Source organism: Ursus maritimus, unplaced genomic scaffold (genome assembly GCF_017311325.1).
Source record: "Ursus maritimus isolate PB19 unplaced genomic scaffold, ASM1731132v1 scaffold_23, whole genome shotgun sequence".
Lineage (NCBI taxonomy): Eukaryota > Metazoa > Chordata > Mammalia > Carnivora > Ursidae > Ursus > Ursus maritimus.
In genome coordinates this window covers 39,774,783-39,786,902 of record NW_024424786.1, presented here as the reverse complement: position 1 = coordinate 39,786,902, position 12,120 = coordinate 39,774,783, and the positions used below count along the sequence as shown (strand labels likewise).

General features: G+C 54.9%; 2 protein-coding genes and 1 non-coding gene across 5 annotated transcripts in view; all 3 read left to right on the top strand.

Annotated features, from left to right (window-relative positions):
• Positions 1-732: 732 nt before the first annotated feature.
• On the top strand, positions 733-839 carry LOC121104835. Its single transcript, XR_005837214.1, has one exon. It is a non-coding gene; the product is annotated as a U6 spliceosomal RNA (small nuclear RNA).
• Positions 840-5,808: 4,969 nt separating this feature from the next.
• On the top strand, positions 5,809-12,112 carry LOC121104790 (menin). Of its 3 annotated transcripts, none has more exons than XM_040639331.1 (10): positions 5,809-5,946; positions 6,336-6,796; positions 7,684-7,892; positions 8,074-8,202; positions 8,495-8,535; positions 8,609-8,696; positions 9,397-9,533; positions 9,854-9,989; positions 10,472-10,636; positions 10,834-12,112. In XM_040639331.1, coding segments are annotated over exons 1-10 (1,851 nt in total). In that variant the 5' UTR covers positions 5,809-5,944; the 3' UTR covers positions 11,317-12,112. The 3 variants fall into 3 exon arrangements, with proteins under 3 accessions (XP_040495265.1, XP_040495266.1, XP_040495267.1); XM_040639332.1 differs by having other exon boundaries at positions 5,851-5,958; XM_040639333.1 differs by lacking the exon at positions 5,809-5,946 and adding an exon at positions 6,000-6,049.
• Positions 11,364-12,120, top strand: part of LOC121104735 (menin-like) — a 3,249-nt gene continuing 2,492 nt past the window's right edge. Inside the window, exon 1 of the mRNA XM_040638774.1 lies at positions 11,364-11,369. Coding sequence (XP_040494708.1) covers positions 11,364-11,369 — 6 coding nt within the window. The remainder of the gene's footprint in view (positions 11,370-12,120) is intronic.

Genomic DNA, 12,120 nt, shown 5'->3' with positions numbered 1-12,120 from the left:
GTGCCAGCACCCTGTCGCCCCGCCCGGGCTGGTAGGCGTGGGAGGGCTCTCATGGTTCTTAGTTCAAGGGTCCCTGACTGAGCAGGACCCAGGCCTGAGTTGCGTGAGGAAGGAAGGTATGGCCTGTGCCCCTGGGATCAGGGCGGACCTGGGGAGCTGAGGGCTATGCCCTGAGACTCATGGTCAGCTCTAAACTGGGGAAAGGACCAAGAAGGGGCCCAGTGTCATACCTGGTTGGGGATAGGAGTTGGAGGGTGCCCAGGGAATTCCAGCCTCGAGAGTCAGACAACCTGAATTCTAGTCCAGCTGTGCAGTCACGGACCAGTTACCTGACCTCTCTAAGTCTCCGTTTTCCCATCTGTCAATGGGGGATCCTAAAACCCACTTCATGGGAGGTTCTGGCGAGACCTTGGTGCAATGAGTATAAAATGCCGTCAGCGCACTCTGGAAATGTTTGTTTCTGCCTATGGAGATGCGGAACCAGAGAGGGGGCAGGGACATGAAGGCCTCTTGCGCACTAAGGCCTGCAGCCATCCTCCCCAAACTGGGGGACACCCAGCAATGATTTAGCCAAAAGATCTTCATATTTTTAAAAATTAATTTTCTCCCGGGGCTTCTGGTTGGCTCAGTCAGTGGAGTGGGCGACTCTTGATTTCGGGGTTGTGAGTTCAAGCCCCACGTAGGGCGTAGGGGTCACTTAAAAATAAAATCTTAAAAATAAATCCATAAGTAGTGCTCACTTCGGCAGCACATATACTAAAATTGGAACGATACAGAGAAGATTAGCATGGCCCCTGTGCAAGGATGACACGCAAATTCGTGAAGCGTTCCATATTTTAAAATAAATAAATAAATAAATAAATAAATAAATAAAGTTGATTTTCTCCCATTGTTTTATGTTGACACATTTCAAACCTACAGAAAGATCGAGAAAATATGAACTCCTTGTATTCTCCACCTGTACTTACCAACTGTTAACATTTTGCTGCCTCTGCTTCACCTCCATATTTATCGGTACCTACATGTGTGTCTAGCACGATCGTGCTACCATTTGAAAGTAGGTTGCAGACGTCTTGAACTGAGCACCTAAATACGTCATGGGCGTCCCTTACGAATAAGAGGCAACAGTGCGGTACCTGGGTGGCTCAGTCGGTTGAGTGTCGGACTCTTGATTTTGGCTTGGGTCAAGATCTCAGGGTCATGGGATTGAGCACAGACTCCCGTGCCTCGCTCAGCAGGGAGTCTGCTTGAGATTCTCTCTCTCTCCCCCTGTGCCTCTGCCTGCTGCCCCCACACTTGCTGTCTCTCTCAAATAAATAAAATTTTTTGGTCTTTTTTTTTTTTTTGGATTATTATTTATTTGAGAGGGAGAAAGAGAGCAGAGTGAGCGAGAACTCAAGTAGGGTGGAGAGGCAGAGGGAGAGGGAGAAGCAGGCTCGGAGCACCATCCCAGGACCGTGGGATCATGACCTGAGCCAAAGGCAGACATTTAACTGACTGAGCCACCCAGGTGCCCCAATCAATAAAATCTAAAAAAAAAAATTACATAGTTGACGCTATTTTAGATTAATTTTAATTACGATACTTTTTTTTTTGTAAATTAGGGGGTGAATTCCCCTGTGACTCTCTCCCCTCCCTCCATAAGATTAGCTTATGTCTATGTGTTGCTGTATATGCCCGTATATATACCCTGGCAGACATCAAGAGGGACCACCCTCCCCCAGCCTCCTTGCTTCCATCAGCGGACATCAAGTCAGAGCCTTGGGGCCCTTCCTTCTCTTGGCAGGAAGCCCAGCCCTCGGACCCTCACCCTCACACCAGGCTCCCACCTCACTCCTGCCCTTCATCCCTATTGCTCAACATCACCGCAAGGGACTCAGGCTTCCTAGCTTCTCCATACTCTGGCCATCCCCCTTTCTGACCTTATCTCCATGCTCAGCTCCTAATAGTTATCCACGGTCATGGTCCGTCTTCAGCAAAATCCCCCATGTCCTCATCCCCTTCTGTAAAGGTCCTTAACCCCCTGCTCTAGCAGGAACCCTGAGGTCACTACTGCCACCCCTGATGTCACTGGGCCTGGAGGTGGGGTAGGCGCACTCCATGATTCTCATTGCTGCTTACAGACATCCTCCCCCCTCCTTTCAAACACTCAAGTTGGCGTCCACTCAAGTTATCAGGGTGTAAACTGCCCATTTCATTTCTGACCTTTCCCAACCCATGGATCACTCCTTTTTTGAACATTCTAGCTCCTGGCTTGGGGTCACTCTCTCCCTGCTCCTCCAGTTTTGGTTCTTAGAGACTGATAGAACATATGGATGATTAGGCTCTGGGTCTCTCAGTTCCTTGGACCCCCCGCTCTCCTGTGACCGTGTCTTCCACCCTGCCCAAGCCACACACTCTTGTAGCCAGCCTGGAGAGCTGCTCCAGCCTGCATGAGGGCCACCGATTACATGGGCTCTGGAGCCCTTGACAAGTGACCAGCCTGAACTGAGATGTGCTGTGAGTATAAAATACACAGCAGATTTCAAACACTTAGTGTGGAAATATATATAAAGGATCATTAATTTTTATATCGATTACAAGTTGAAATAACATTTCAAACGTTATTAAAATTAATCTCACTTAAGTCTACTTTAAGTGTAGCTACTAGAAATTTTAAAGTTATATATATATAGCTCATGTTACATTTCTACTGGAAGCACTGTGCTAGGTCTTTTCATTGCCAATAAGGACAGCTCTCTCCCTGTGACCTCAGTCCCAAGCATCCCTATCTCAAGCATCTCTAACCAACACCCCTATCTTTCCAGCTCTATCACCCCAGCTCCAGTAAACGTTTGACCCCATCGGAACCTACAGTCCGCTGATTTTGCCGACTTTTGCTGTCCCTCATCCCTCATGTGTCCTTAGGTCCCTCCTCCCACAGCATAAATTCCAGGTCAATCATTATAGTTACTCTTTTGCATAATGCATCTATTTATTCCACAAGTCTTTGCTGAAGACCAATTATATGCCAGACTCTATTCTGGGCATAGGGGACCCATTAATAAACAAAACAGACAATATTCCTGTCCTTGTGGAGCTTCTATTTTGGTGGTAGGAGACAAACAATAAACAAATAAGTAAGTTATATAAGATGCTGGAATGGTGGTTCTCATTCGGGGGTAATTTTGCCCGCCCCCCTCCAGGCGACATTTGGCAACGTCCACAGACATTACTAGTTGTCACAACGGGGGAAGAAGTGCTGCTGGCATAGTTGGTGGAAGCAAAGGGGATGCAGCTAAACATCCGACAGCACAGAGGGCAGGCTCCGACTGCAAAGAATTATCTAGCCCCAAATGTCAATAGTGCCCTGGCTGAGCAGCTCTGTTCTAGTTTTAGAAGACGTTAGTAATTTGGCAGGGGGTGGGGGGAGTAGAGCAGGGTGGAGGGACGGAATAAGAAATTTGTGTTGGAGAGTATGATCTTTTTCTTTCTCTAAGATTTTAGAGAGAGAGAGAGAGTGAGTGCGAGCACGCACATTCGCACACACATGGGGGGAGGGGCAGGGGGACACGCAGACTCCCTCCTGAGTGCAGAGCCCAACGTGGGGTGGAGGTGGGCTTAATCCCAGGACCCTGAGATCATGACCTGAGCCGAAATCAAGAGTCCGATGCATCCAGGAGCCCCAGAGAGTGTGATCTTAAGTACGCTGGTCAGGCCTGGGTCAGCCTCATTGAGAAGGTGGCATTTGAGCAAAGGTGTGGAGGGAAAGAGACCACCTACTGGGTTTCCTGTGTCACTGAGAAAATCAAAGTACCCAGGACATGTGCCCACGCATTCTGCCTTCTCTCCAATTATTGCAGAGAAACTGTTCATGTTTCTAGCAAAGGCCAAACCTGCCACTCAGGAACTCCCCTTCCCTCCACCCATTCGAGGCCATCGGTCCTGCAATGCTCTCCATTGAACGCCACCACCACAACCTCCTTTGACCCTCTCCCCCCTCCCCTGCCCCGCCCACCAGCCGCCATCTTATTTTTTCCTGTCTTTGCTGCAAAGCCCCCTAAAAGAGTTGAGTATTAGCGCCATCTCCAATTTCTTTGCTCTCATTTTTCTTGAGCCAAGGAACTTCAGGTTTTTGCTCCCAGACTGCTCTTAATGTGGTCACCGGGCATTCCCTCTGAACCAAATCCAGTCAGTCTTCCGTGCTCAGTTTGCTGAGCTATGAACAGCGTCTGACACTATCAGTACCACCCCTGCCTCGGCGGTCCATCTTCTGCACAGATGCTTGTCTGGTTTTCTTCCTCTCTCTCAGGCCAGTCTCCTTTGCTCATTCTTCCCAGTCTCCTAATCTCTATGCAAAGAAGGACCCCAGAACTTGGTCCTTGGTGATCTCATCCCCATATACTCTTCGCCCAGCTTCCCCTGATATTAACATCTGACATAATCATGATACATTTATCAAACCGAACTGATGAAAACTATGAACGAAGTTATAGACTTTATTCGAATTTCACAAGGAGGGTTCCCAGGTGCCGTGACCAGTTTGGTTTTAAGACTAAAAATCCCAAACTCCTGAAGTCCCCTCAGTCTTGGGCAAACTATGATGGTCAGCCACCCTATTGACAATTCTTTCCCACTAACGTCTTTTTTTCTGTCCCAGGATTCAACCCAGAACACCACATTGCATTTAGTTGTCCTGTCTTCTTACTCTGTTCTAATCTGCAACAGTTTCTGTCTTTCCTCATCTCTTATGACTTTGACACTTTTGAAGAGTACTGGTCAAGTGTTTGGTAGACTATTCCTCAGTTTGGGCTTGCCAGATGTTTCCTCATGATTAGACTAGGCTTACGGATTTGGGGGGAAAATACCCACAGAGGTGAAGAAGGGCAGAAATTTGATGTTCTACTCACTGCTATACATGCAGTGCCCAGGACTGAGTGCCGGGCCCACAGGCACCAAAAATCTGTTTGTTGAATGAATAAGGAAGGTGAATGGATGATTCTGCAGAAAGTATTTAGTACTGCTCTGAAGTTTTAAAATGTTCTTAATAGGGATGCCTGGGTGGCTCAGTCGATTAAGCATCTGCCTTTGCTCAGGTCATGATCCCAGGGTCCTGGGATCAAATCCTGACAAGGGCTCCTTGCTCAGCCGGGAGCCTTCTTCTCCCTCTGCCTGACACTCCCCTGTTTGTGGGCTCGCTCTCTCTCTGGCAAATAAATAAATAAAATTTAAAAAACAACAACAACAACAAAAAAAACCAACAAAAAACAATGACTCTAAAAAAATAAAATGTTCTTAATATAGATACTATCTTATACATATCGTTCTGAAACGTTTTTCCCTCAACAATGTGCTCTGAAGATCCATTAGGATGCACAGCGCTACTTTACTTTTATCCTATTGCAAATAACTATAACGATTCTTTAGATGTTCCTCTTTGCAAATATATTAAATTTTCTCAAGATCAGAACTAGAGAAGAATTGTTAGACATACAGTAGACACATATACACGTTAATGGATACTGATCAATATCTAACTCAAGTGTTTGAACGCACTTACAGTACTCTGGGAGTGTTTGAAAATACCCCTTTGCCTCACATCTTGACAACACGTGACAGCCTAAACTCAGTGACCGCCTGCGCCTTTAATCCCGGGACTACATTTCCCAGAATGCACCGCGGTCCCACGGCCTACCTGGAGGGCGTGAAATGGAGTGACCAATCCCGGAGGATCTCAGGAAAGTGGCGCAGCCTCCACTCCTCACCTACCGCTGGGGATCCCGGAGAAGCGGGACTACCACTCCCATCAGCCACCGCGGACAGTCGTCCCGGCCACCATTTCAAATCGCGGCAGACACGGGAGAAGGCCCGGGACTTCACTTCCCGGCAGGCAGTGTGGCCTAAGGGGCGGAACTCCATTTCCCAGCAGGCTCCAGGCGGCGGGCGCCGTGGTGCCTTGTGTGGGATGTAAGCGCGGAGGTGGGCGCGGGGGACCCAGGCCAGGACTCTCCTTGAGATTTGGGGGGCATGGCCTAGGGGCGCCTTCCGGACGGACTCTAGGTGCCCGGGGGTACGGTCGTAGAGAGGGGGCGGGGCGGCCACGGAGGGTTCTCCAGCGGGGTCCTAGGGGCGCACCCCCATCGGGGCCGCGGCTCCTGGGGTTGTGGGGGATGAGGAGGCCCTTACAGCCTCGGCTGAGGGGTCTCCGACGGAAGAGAGGGAACAGATGAGCGGAGGGCCAGGGGGGCGGAGAAGCAAGAGAATGTAGGGAATGGGGGTGTAGAACCTTAGCCGAGCCTGGGAGGGGGCTCCCCGGTGGTGCCCGCCCGACCCTCCCTCCTCCGGCTCGCCCGCAGGCCGAGGCCCGCCGCCATGGGGCTGAAGGCCGCCCAGAAGACGCTGTTCCCGCTGCGCTCCATCGACGACGTGGTGCGCCTGTTCGCTGCCGAGCTGGGCCGAGAGGAACCGGACCTGGTGCTCCTGTCCTTGGTACTGGGCTTCGTGGAGCATTTCCTGGCTGTCAACCGCGTCATCCCCACCAATGTGCCCGAGCTCACCTTCCAGCCCAGCCCCGCGCCCGACCCACCTGGCGGGCTTACCTACTTCCCCGTGGCCGACCTGTCCATCATCGCCGCGCTGTATGCCCGCTTCACCGCCCAGATCCGTGGCGCCGTAGACCTGTCTCTCTACCCGCGAGAGGGGGGTGTCTCCAGCCGAGAACTGGTGAAGAAGGTCTCCGATGTCATCTGGAACAGCCTCAGCCGCTCCTACTTCAAGGATCGGGCCCACATTCAATCCCTCTTCAGCTTCATCACAGGTTGGAGCCTGACAGGTGGCAAAGGGCGAGAATCCTGTCTCACCTGGGGACCTTGGCCCACTTCTTCACAACACTGTTACGGTTTGCAGAGCCCTTGCGACCTGTAAGGCTCGTGAAGTGGGGCAAGTGTTACTACCCTCTTTGCAGCTAGGGAAACTGAAGTCCAGAGAAGGGAAGTGATATGCCAAAGGCACAGAATGGCAGGGCTGGGCCTGCACCCCAGTTACTTGACCCTGCCTCCTCAGCACCCCCATCCCTGCCATTAAGCAGCTCCAGGAGTCCCTCCGCCCAGTATGAGGCACGAAAGGCGGGAGTAGATTTGGGGAATAAGGAGCCAAAATCTGGCTACATTTGAGACTCTTAAAGTGAACAGATGAGGGAGGGGCTTCATGTCAAGGAGCTCAAGACTCAGGGTTTGCAAAGAACTTTCTTCTTTGCTCCAAGTCCATTTGACTGGCAGTCAGGTCCTGGAGTGCCCTGCTTCTGCCCTTAGCAGGAAAAGAGGACAGAGATAAATTAGGAATATCTACCAGTGGGTGTGTGAAGAAAGAGTGTTGGCCAGAGGGTCCTGTTTTTGCTGTCCCTGTTATAACCTAATAGGCACAATAAAACAATTATAATACGGTTGCAGAGAAAGAGAAGGGACAGGGTCAAAGGCTGGGTGGAGCTGTGGGAGAGCCAAGAAGTTCTTCCGCTGCAGCATGTCAAGGGGGAGGGAGGGGCTTCGAACACATAGGAGAAAGGGATTGAGAGTTGATGGGCAGGAGCATCTGGTTTGGGCACAGGCTTGGAGGTGAGGGTGGGAGGGAGCATGGCCCATCACCACCTGGCCCCTTCCCCCAGGTCAGAGTTCAGAGGACCCTCTTCCATTCCCTTCTCTTCCACAGGCACTAAACTGGACAGCTCTGGTGTGGCCTTTGCCGTGGTGGGGGCCTGCCAGGCTCTGGGTCTCCGGGACGTCCACCTGGCCCTGTCTGAGGACCACGCCTGGGTAGTGTTTGGGCCCAACGGAGAACAGACAGCTGAGGTCACTTGGCATGGCAAGGGCAACGAAGATCGCAGGGGCCAGACAGTCAACGCGGGTGTGGCTGAGCGGGTACTCTCCCTTCTCCCCGCCTTGTCCACTTCACACTCTCATCTCCTAGCCCAAGCCACCTCCCCTTTTCCTGGCACCATCTCCACCGGCCAAGAAGGGGGAGGCCCCTTTCCTGGCTGGCATTCCCTGGAGCAGGCGCAGGTGGGCCATCCTGAGACATCTGGTCTTGTCCTCTCCCAAGAGCTGGCTGTACCTGAAAGGCTCGTACATGCGCTGTGACCGAAAGATGGAGGTGGCGTTTATGGTGTGTGCCATCAACCCTTCCATTGACCTGCACACCGACTCCCTGGAGCTGCTGCAGCTACAACAGGTGAGGGCGCCCGTGGGACCCTGGGCGGGGGCACTCGCCCTTGCTGAGCTTCCGCTTCCCCTCTGGTAACACAGCTTAATCGGCTTAATCTTTGGCCTGGCCTTTCCCAGGGCTCTTGGGAGAGTGGAACTGAGATGTGAAAGGGATTTGACTCCCCTAAGGGGCTGGTTCCTGAATTCTGGCCCCACCCACCTGGTGGGAGGTCCCTGCTGGTGTGGCCCTCCCATCTGCCTGGTAGACCAAGACCCTCCTCACCTCCCCCACCTCATACGTCTCTCCTTCGGCCCCCTAGAAGCTGCTCTGGCTGCTCTACGACCTGGGACATCTGGAAAGGTCAGTAGGGGGAAGTGGCCAGGCTGGGCCTCAGGCGGCTGGGAGGCAGCCTGGGCTCATGACCCTTTCCCAGGTACCCCATGGCGCTGGGGAACCTGGCAGATCTGGAGGAACTGGAGCCCACCCCTGGCCGGCCAGATCCACTCACCCTCTACCACAAGGTGGGGACATCTCAGGAGGGTACAGAAGGGAGGCCCAACAGTGGCTGGTGTCCCCTTCTACCTGGGGACTGGGAGGGGGCAGGTGAGGAGAGAGGAGAGAGGAACCTGCTGTGTATTGGGGGGTATCGCCCACCCATTTCCCTTTCTGTATTTACCAGGCACGTGTTCAGTGTAGTCAGGGCTGTCTGAGGGGTATTCTGGGTTCCCCAGCCTGGGAGTGCTGGGGCCTGAATTTGTCCCCTCAGCCCTGCTTTTTCTGCTGCGTCTTATCGTCCTAGAGTATAACAGATGTCACATGTGGCGGGAGCACTGAGGAGGGGTTGTTAATTTCATGGGGGTGGGGTGGGGGGCTCAGGAGGGACACTGGGCTGGGCTTAGAAGGCTTTGGTGTTTGTGCAGGAGTGTGTCCGAAAGCCCGGGAAATGGAGGTGCCCCGAGCTTGGAGGATGGGTCCCTTCCCTTTCCTAGCCCTTGTTCTCTGGGGGTCCCTGCCACCTGAAGCCTGGCCCAGGCCTCAGCAGGTAGCCCTGCAGACTCTGGGGAGGAGCACCTGGGAGAGAGGATAGAAGCGGGTGGAGGTGAGGTTGGAGGCGGGACTCTTTGGGATCTGCCTACTGCCCCTCGTGGGTATGACCCCATGGGATTTGTGCCGTCCGGACCACTGGGGCTGCTCCCTGACGTCCCTCCACTCTATCCCCAGGGCATTGCCTCAGCCAAGACCTACTACCGGGATGAGCACATCTACCCCTACATGTACCTGGCTGGCTACCACTGTCGCAACCGCAATGTGCGCGAAGCCCTGCAGGCCTGGGCTGACACGGCCACTGTCATCCAGGAGTGAGGATCCCCCGCTAGGGCCTCAGGCCGGCCTTTCTTCCCCTTCTACCTAATTTCCAACCACCTTCATCCGGGCATGAGGCCTGGGTCCCCAGCCCTATCCCCTTTCCATCTGGTCCCTAGGCGGCCAAGGCCACCAGCACCCAGGAGGCTGGGACCCCTGATGAGGGCCTTACACCTTTCCCTGGCTCCACTGGCCTCCCAGTTTCCAGTCACCGAGCTCAGACCCATCATTTCCAAGTGAAGACCCCAACGGCTCACCAGGTCCCTGGGGGTCCCTGCCATGGCCCAGACCCCACAGTGCCCTCCTGCTCTCACAGCTACAACTACTGCCGTGAAGATGAGGAGATCTACAAGGAGTTCTTTGAAGTAGCCAACGATGTCATCCCCAACTTGCTGAAGGAGGCAGCTAGCCTGCTGGAGGCTGGCGAGGAGCGGCCCGGGGAGCAGACCCAGGTGACGAGCTGGGGCTGCAGCCCATGTTCGCCTTGCCCCCCTGAGCAGGGCTCCCCGGCCCACGACACAGGGACTGCTGCGTAGGACTGGGGCCTACCGGGGGAAGGTGGCCCTGCACGGAGAGCTGCAGTCTCTGCTGCAGTAGGGGTTCCCGGGCCTGGCTTTGAAGGAGCCAAGGCTATTTTAGGGGTTTCTACCCTGTGCCTTCAGGTAAAAGGGGTGGAAGCCCATCTCTGTCATGGTCAGTGATCCTCATTCATTTGAGGGGTGGGATGTAGATAAGGGATGTCTTCTGCCTTCCCCCAAGTCCGGGCTAAGGGACAGGTTTTATAAAAGGAAAGAGGCTCTAAGAGATCTCTTCCCGTATGCTCACCTGTTTGGAAGCCAGGGCTTTTTGCCTAGGCAAGGGCCTTGGACTGTGCCCTGTGATAGGGGGTGCCTAAGGGGGGGTCTAACCTGTGCCCTCCTTTCCCCTTGCCCAGGGGGCCCAGAGCCAGGGTTCTGCCCTCCAGGACCCAGAGTGCTTCGCCCACCTGCTGCGGTTCTATGACGGCATCTGCAAGTGGGAGGAGGGCAGCCCCACGCCGGTGCTGCACGTGGGCTGGGCCACCTTCCTCGTGCAGTCCCTAGGCCGGTTCGAGGGACAGGTGAGGGGCGGCTGTACAGGGTGGTGGTGGGGGGGTGTCAGGGGGTGACGGCAGCTGCCGAGGCAGAACCTTTGTGGTCCTGAAGAGGGTTGGCTTGTCCCCTTTGGGTGCAGAGAAGACTGAGGCCCTGGGACTCGACGGCCTGGGGTTCCAGCCGCTGGCCTGCAGCCCCTCCGCCGCTTCTCGTCCCTGCCCAGGTGCGGCAGAAGGTGCGCATCGTGAGCCGGGAGGCCGAGGCGGCCGAGGCCGAGGAGCTGTGGGGCGAGGAAGCGCGGGAAGGACGGCGGCGAGGCCCGCGGCGTGAGTCCAAGCCCGAGGAGCCGCCGCCCCCCAAGAAGCCGGCACTGGACAAGGGCCCCGGCGGAGGCCAGGGGGGGATGTCGGGCCCCCCTCGGAAGCCCCCAGGGACAGTCCCCGGCACTGCCCGAGGCCCTGAAGGAGGCAGCGCGGCTCCGGCACCAGCGCCCGCAGCGTCGCCACCACCGGAGGGCCCGGTGCTCACTTTCCAGAGCGAGAAGATGAAGGGCATGAAGGAGCTGCTGGTGGCCACCAAGATCAACTCGAGCGCCATCAAGCTGCAGCTCACGGCGCAGTCGCAAGTGCAGATGAAGAAGCAGAAGGTGTCTACACCTAGCGACTACACGCTTTCCTTTCTCAAGCGCCAGCGCAAGGGCCTCTGAACTACTTGTCAGCCCTTGCGGTGAGGGGAGGAGGGTACTGAATCTGGATGGAGGCGCCACCCTAGTCACCCCCAACGCCCCCTCCCGCCCCTCGAGCCCCAGCCCCGCCCCCGGGCCAAGGGAGCCTAAGCCCCTCCTCCAGGCCCCACCCCCACCCGGAACCCGGGCTGCAAGTTGCTGGAGTACGGACTACTCCAGGGCTCTGCCGGTCGCTGGAACTTAGATCCCGTCCCCCAGAATCCCAGCCGGCCAATGGGAACCTCACTTTGAGCTCCATCATTAATCTTTAAAGGTCCAAGCACTGGAAACAGGCCCCACCTCACAACCGAGGCTCTAACCTTGGGCCAGACCAGGGCTGCTCCTAGTGGCTCCCGGCCCGTGGGGCTGAGGTTTCGCCCTACACCCCAGAAGCCCAGGTGCCGCCTCCAACCCGGGAACCTGGGACTCCGCTCAGCCCCCCTAGGAGTACATTTCCGCACTTCAGAATTCCACCCCTTGGGAATCCAAGCCCCCTACCCCAAAGAAGAACTTAAAACTTTCAGAGTTTGGAAATCCTAGCTTCTTCCCGTCTCTGTCCTGCGAGTCTGGGACACGAAACGCAGCCTCCGGCCTGTGAATCCTGAGACCCGCCCCCTTCCTGACCAAACTGGCTCCAGATCAGAGCAGACCTCTTTCCGACCCTCTGGGAACCTCCCCGAGGTCCAGCCCGTCTCAGGGGACTCCGGAGGAAATCTGCAGGGGTTTGCGAGTGGGTGAGGGGAGCCTGATCTCTTCCTGTTTTGTACATAGATTTATTTTTCAGTT